The following is a 6,683-nucleotide window of genomic DNA, read 5'->3' as shown; positions in this document are numbered from 1 at the left end:
AAGTGGTAAAGATTGGATGGATGATTGAACATATTCTTGATGGAACATAAAATACTACTATTTTCTTCTTCTTCTTCATCTTATCTCTTTATTCTCCTCCCAATTTAGTATTCTTTACTATTTTCTTTTTCCTTATGTGTGTTTTTTAAATGCGTGTAGAATGTGTGGATTATTGGAATATCGACAAGGTAATGACAAGAGTGCAAATCTATCCATTCTCCACTTTGATCAGTTCATCAACATTCTAACATGTGGCCATGTGCCAAACGTAGGTGTTGTGATCAGCGCAATCATTGGACAAGATTGTAATTAACAGGGCAAATTAATTACGGCCATTCCCGATATATAGTCAAATTACGAAAAATCGCTCTTGTTTGGATAATTACAGCCACATTTTCTTTTAAATATTTTTATATAAAATTTATATAATTCGATTATTTATCGAACCAAATCGTATATTTAGTTCGGTAAACGGTATAAAATATTGGCGTACTAAAATTTTGGTTCGACTTTACCAATTTAACATCCCTAAATTTATCTATGGAGGAGTTATTTCGTAAGATAATACCACCAAATGATTAAGTAATGTAAAACACATGCATGAATCCGCAGTTTGGCTAATTACCAAATGTATAAGAGAAAATGGTTTAATTTGCATGATTGAGATTATAGTGTTTCTAATTTGACTTAATTGTGGAGTCAATCAACTACTCTTTTCAAATATTAATTAAATATATGAGATAAGCCCCATTATCTCAGAACCTTTAATCACAATATCATGTCATTTGTCCATTTGTACACATCTAAGAGAATAATTGATGATTCTTATTACAGATAAGATTAATATAAAAAGTCAACTCCATACTCTTGTTATCAAGAAAAATACTTGTAATGATAATATGTTACATCAGAGGTAAATAAACTTTAATGTTAGGGTCAAAAGTCTAGAATTCGAATTTTGTCTGCAGATACTTCCCGATTTGTAACGGAATTTGAATTTTCAAATCGATCACCTTACACGGCAAAAAATAATCGAAATCTCATACAATGCTACATCACATTTCACTTGTTTCTTAGTGTTAGGTGCTAACCGAATTTGCCCACATACAGAGTCTACACGAAGATACGACCAAACAAATTCAACAACAAAAAAGAAATCCGTTACACAAAAAAAAAATGCGTGTCTCCATGTAGACGAATTGCTCGACAAAAGGAGCATCTTGGAAAGGTAACTAATTTGCTTAACTCCAACAATACAAAAAGTGTACATCTCACATGAATCAGGTATAACAATTATCACGCTTGCTGTTTCAGACGAGGTTGCAAAGCAAGTAGGATTTTCTTCCTTGGTCCCTGCAATTAATGAAGCCTTCTATAAGTGAATGCTCGAAAAATCGGATGACAAAATAATCAAATATAGATATAGTTACAGTTAGATCAATGAAAGACATCTTATAGTGATGGCACAAATCAAACAATAATGTCCAATTTCACCTCGATACAGATGACGATGGATATAATCTAGAGACTGTAGAAAAATGCATCACGTCTAGCATACTGTTGGAATAAATAGTCGGACCAGATTTGTCTAGCTGGCGTGTGCCCGATTTTTATTACCAAACATCCTAGGAACTCATTACATGTTAAATCTTATTTTCGAGATAAGATTTTACGTCTGGATAGATGAGTTCCAATAGCTTATAAGATGATTCTAGATAGTGATAGCAATCTTCTAATTACATAGTCAAAAAGGTCCGTTACATCTTAACAAAAAAAAATCATCGAGAAATTTCTGGCAGCTTAAAGAGAGAACAAGCTCAGCTTTGAGAAGAGCAACTCGAAAAAATTCAATTTCTGAGAAACCAGCCATTTCTCCAGTGAAGGTTTGTCGAAATATTCAGGATTACGCAATTAAATTTATTTCAATACAAACAAGGAAATTAGCAATAAATAAGATATGAAATAAAATAGGAGTTTCATTAGAGGTATTACCATAGGTATTCCCAACTCTTTAAGATCTCTCTCATTCATACGCTTCAAAGAATACATGTCCACCTGCAACATATCTTATTTAGTCGATTGATTGAAAAAAATCACACATAGCTGATTTGCTGAAGAAAATGTTTCGCACATCTATAGTAAAAAAGCCCAAGAAGTTTAAACGATGCACCAAATTAACGAGAACAACTGAATAAGTGCATTACATACTCAACAGTTCACATGAACCATTTCAGTTAAAACTCAATTTTTAACAAGACCGGCTGATATCCTTTTGCAGCACTAAAAGTGAAGAGCAGTAAGACAATCACCAAACGTTACTTACTTCCTCAGCCTTAAAGAGAACAGCAAATTTTTCAAGACCCAACGAACGCAAAAAGCTGTCAACAGTAACTTGATCACTGACCTGCAAGCATAATATCCCGTGAGCTAATCAAAATGCAAACCTTTGAATTTAACCACCGAATTCATAAACATTTTCTTGGTCATCACTAGAAATTGCATGAGTTCCATAGTTTCACATCGACAGTAAATATACTGGCAGTAGCAAAAAGAATCTTGAACACTGAGATATTAAAGAATAACAATAGGACTTTATCAATGCTGTTGAACGCAGAAAATGCCACAAACTAGATTGCCGGCAGAAACAGTCATCGTAGCTACTGCCAACCGAGGACAAAAAAATATCACAAATTTGATAATACATTTTCAGAGGCTCGTTTAGAAGTCGCAAACTATTATTAGGTGCCCAAAAAATCACATTACTGAACAAGGAAGTAGAGTGATCGTCTTCATAACGTTCAAAAGACTATGAACCTCTCATAGATTATACAAGTTCTGATCGAAAAAAGCACAATACTAAATAGGTTGAAGGGCGGTTCATTTAAAAGATTTACATTTTCAATAATGAAGCAAGATTCAAATGTTTCACAAATCGCACTAAGTCAGATTTAGTAACTCATTACATGTGAAATCTTATTTTCGAGACAAGTTCCTACTTCTGGATAGATGAGTTCCAAGAGCTTATAAGATGATTATAGATAGTGACAACAATCTTTTAATTTCAGAGTCAAAAAGGTCCGTTACATCTTATAAAAAGAAAATCAGAGAAAATTTTGACGGTTTAATGAGAGAACACTCCAATCTTCATCATCAATCTATCTCTTGTACATTCTACGTTACTAAGTATAAGCAAGCTAGCCGTTCTAAACTTACGATGTGCAATCCAAAGGAAATTCATATAAATAAACTATAAAGCAACAAATAAGTAAATTTCACAACAAAAAATGCTAACAAACTACAGTAGACTAACCACATATGCACTTCTTTGTACGAGGCTCCCAGGCAGAGGAGGTGAAGAGGCTACTGGTGCCACCGCTTTCATTTGCCCAACAGATGGAACCATTTTAACCAAGTGTGATGAAGCCATGGGCCTCGACATTTCAACAGGGTCTTTACTCATATACGTGCTTGTCCTAGCATCATCATATCCCCTAACTGCAAAACTTCTCTGCACTACTTCGTCTCTCTTTGGTGCAACAACACCTCTAGAAGTTGGCAAAGTTTCATCTGGTGATCTTCGCCTCAAACGATCCAACGTCCATGGAGAATGAGAATGAGAATTAATCCCCGACTCCATTCTCGTAACAGGATTTGGAGCTCTCTGCTCCTGCATAAGATGATGCCTAACATCTTTTTCCTCGAGAATGCTTCGCACACTTTCCCTACCTTCCATAATGTGCTGTCTCCTAGGATCTGGTGCGTGCTCGGACCTCAATTCAGGGATGTGCTGGCTAGAATATCTAGTAACAGGCGGCGGTAAATGTCTACCATCTCTTGCCTCTGTAAAGTGCTGTTTGCCATCCATCGATTCCAAATAACGCAGTCTAGTATCCTTCGGCTCGGGTATTCTGTCTCGTGTAGCTATGGTGTTTGTAGTAGATTGAGCAGGCCTTGATAGGAAGTTGCGAAGATCCCCTCCACTCTGCTGGCTGTTTTGACCTTGCTTATGTATATTCTTTTGCATGATTTTGTACCGGAGATCGTCTTTACTAAGACCATCATAAGCATCGGGCGCTCTACCATCGCTGCGATGTCTGCAAAACATAATTATAAAAATTTAGTTGGCCAACAAATACATCACCAATTCACCAATATAAATCCCTTTCTCAATTTCACATGTAATCCATTTCGTCGTGTTTTTTGCTAACAAGCAACACATTTCCGGTTTGTAGATAAGTCAGAGCAGCTTAAGCACCGTTTTACATAGGTACCTAAAAATGAATATTACCAGATCCCACAGACTCAAAATCATACATTATTAAGCGAACAAAGAAACAAACCTCTTGTTATTAAATTGGGCAGAAGAATCAACATTATTGCCAAGCCTTTCCCGTATCGACCTTTTACTTCCTGCAACTGCATGCGAATCGGTAAAAGAGGTTTCCAACGTACTCCCACCCCTTTTCACCACCTATAAAACAATAATCAATTTAAAAAAAACGCACCCGAAAATCACACAGACAGTGAACTTCCTCTAAAATTCAAACCCCCACCCCACCTCCCACCTTTTTGCACAAATATACAAGTATAACTATACAGCCAATAGCATAAATTCAAAAAACAATAGCATCACAATTCACCATATTTATACAAAATTTTGACGCTATTAAACCAAAAATACACAATCAATATATATACCAAACAGTAAGATGCTTCAAAACGACAACGTATTCACAACCCAATCCATTACTCGACCAATAAATTTCAAAAATCCAAAAAAAAATTAGCAGAAATATGAAATTAAAAGCTTTTTAATAACAAAATTACCTGCCCAGTGCGTCCGAGGGTAATGGTAACTCGAGACCTCGAAGTCTCTGACATTTAATCTTCCGAAATATCTCAGATTATTCAAATAGAAAGACGAAATATAATGCGAGATGAATAAAACCTTCACCCAAACATGAAAAAATACAGAAACCCTAATCGAATTTTGCTCTTCAATTAGAAACTAGGCTTCAGAAGAGGGTTTCGCCGCGTCTGTTCGTTCGTGTGCCCGAGAGAGAAAAAAGGGGAAATTTTGCTTCGCTGGCAACTGGAAATGTAAGGATGCGCGTAGCGCGTGAGAGATGTGGCGCGTGTGAGCTTTTCATTCAGAGGTAAAAAAAACAGTTATGGGCCAAATGATGATGCAAAATAATCCTGGTTTTGAGCCTTCTTACGTGGGCTAATTAATGAGTAGGTGTGATATTTCATGGGCTTTTAAGTAAATTGTCTCGATTATTTTAATTTGACTTAGGCATTACATTACTTATTGAGATTTCTTCATAAATAATTTCCCAAATTAATCATATTTATTGAGATTTTGTTCATTATTTCAAAATCTTCCTAAAAAATCGAAAGTTTAATCTTTTTAGTTTACAATTATGAGGTAAAAAATAATTGTAATGGCCGATTCAGATACGATTATGAGGTAAAGATAAGTTGTTTGATTTAGTTTATCTATTTGCGAAAATTTAAGTATATCTATCGTACACGAAACCTGTGAACAATTACAACAACTAAATAAAGATTGCAGTGATTAAAAAACCAAAACAAATGAGGGTTTCGTGTTCTAGAGTAGGAAACATTAAAAAAAATTGGTTTTCGTACTCTGAAGCACGAAATGTTCTTAATTTTTTTGAGTTTCGTGCTCTAAGTGGACGAAACAATTCGAAATTTCTGAATATTAATAAAAAGAAAAAGAAAATGGGTCTTTGGTGTTTGTGTGGGCCCACCGCACCTGAATCTACCCTCCTCCTAATGGTTCAATGGTAATAAAAGGACAACCATGTCATAACAATATCCAAATTGTAAGTCTTAATTATCAGATTAGTTATGTGAGCTGGGGATTAATTAGTGGTAATTAATTACAAATGTGTTTAATCAATTCAATCATCACATCTGCAGCAGCAAGCACAATCATTTCCTGGCAGAAATTTACACTATGAAAATGCATAATGCATGGTGACCCACTAAATTAAATAGGCAAAGACACGACAAATTGAAACATATTTATATATATTATTATTAATTAATCGACAAACTAATTAATTGATCTCTTAGCGATACATTACATTTTAAAACGGGCAATAATTATTGAGAGAATCTTTTTTTATTTTTTAATGATGAATATTTATCATCACAATATAATGCCAGATCAGACGGTCCTATTTTTTGTTTCCTTGAAACGTGTATAATTTGCCTGAAACGTGTAAATGAAATAATAATTACTAAGGCTTCATCAATAGTTGGATTGAATGGATTTGAAGAGAGCATTGTTCATATTTACACGATTTGCCATTAGAAAAATGTAACGTTAATTAATAATTAAGCCAGATTCGAACGAGTGATCAATGTAATTAATTTATACACAAAGCATGCATCCACACTTAGCTCATATCAATCCACATAAACTTTATTACATCAACAGTATATAGTAGAGAGAGAGAGAGAGAGAGAGAGAGAGAGAGCCAAACCTGAAATCTCTGCACTTATAACTAGCTACTTAAGAAAACTCACACGCGCGCACGCACACACACACGTACGATGAAGGAAATATGAAAACGCGTATATATTGAACTTCAATAAATCGTTGAATTAATGGATTTTGCTTTTGATGCAATTAAACATCGTCGGACCGTTAC

The 6,683-nt window shown here is 34.8% G+C and overlaps 1 protein-coding gene across 1 annotated transcript; it reads right to left on the bottom strand.

Moving 5' to 3' along the window:
* Positions 1-997: 997 nt before the first annotated feature.
* On the bottom strand, positions 998-5,382 carry LOC105966557 (Sterile alpha motif (SAM) domain-containing protein). The gene is made up of 6 exons (XM_012991122.2): positions 4,828-5,382; positions 4,341-4,471; positions 3,311-4,094; positions 2,324-2,404; positions 1,993-2,055; positions 998-1,353 (listed from the first exon to the last, which is right to left on the bottom strand). Exons 1-6 carry the CDS (start codon positions 4,879-4,881, stop codon positions 1,297-1,299), a joined length of 1,170 nt encoding a protein of 389 aa, XP_012846576.2. The 5' UTR covers positions 4,882-5,382; the 3' UTR covers positions 998-1,296.
* Positions 5,383-6,683: the final 1,301 nt, after the last annotated feature.

This window comes from Erythranthe guttata, chromosome 12 (assembly GCF_056151865.1).
Source record: "Erythranthe guttata isolate IM_541 chromosome 12, IM_541, whole genome shotgun sequence".
In the NCBI taxonomy this organism is placed as follows: domain Eukaryota; kingdom Viridiplantae; phylum Streptophyta; class Magnoliopsida; order Lamiales; family Phrymaceae; genus Erythranthe; species Erythranthe guttata.
This window is presented reverse-complemented; position numbering and strand designations above follow the sequence as displayed.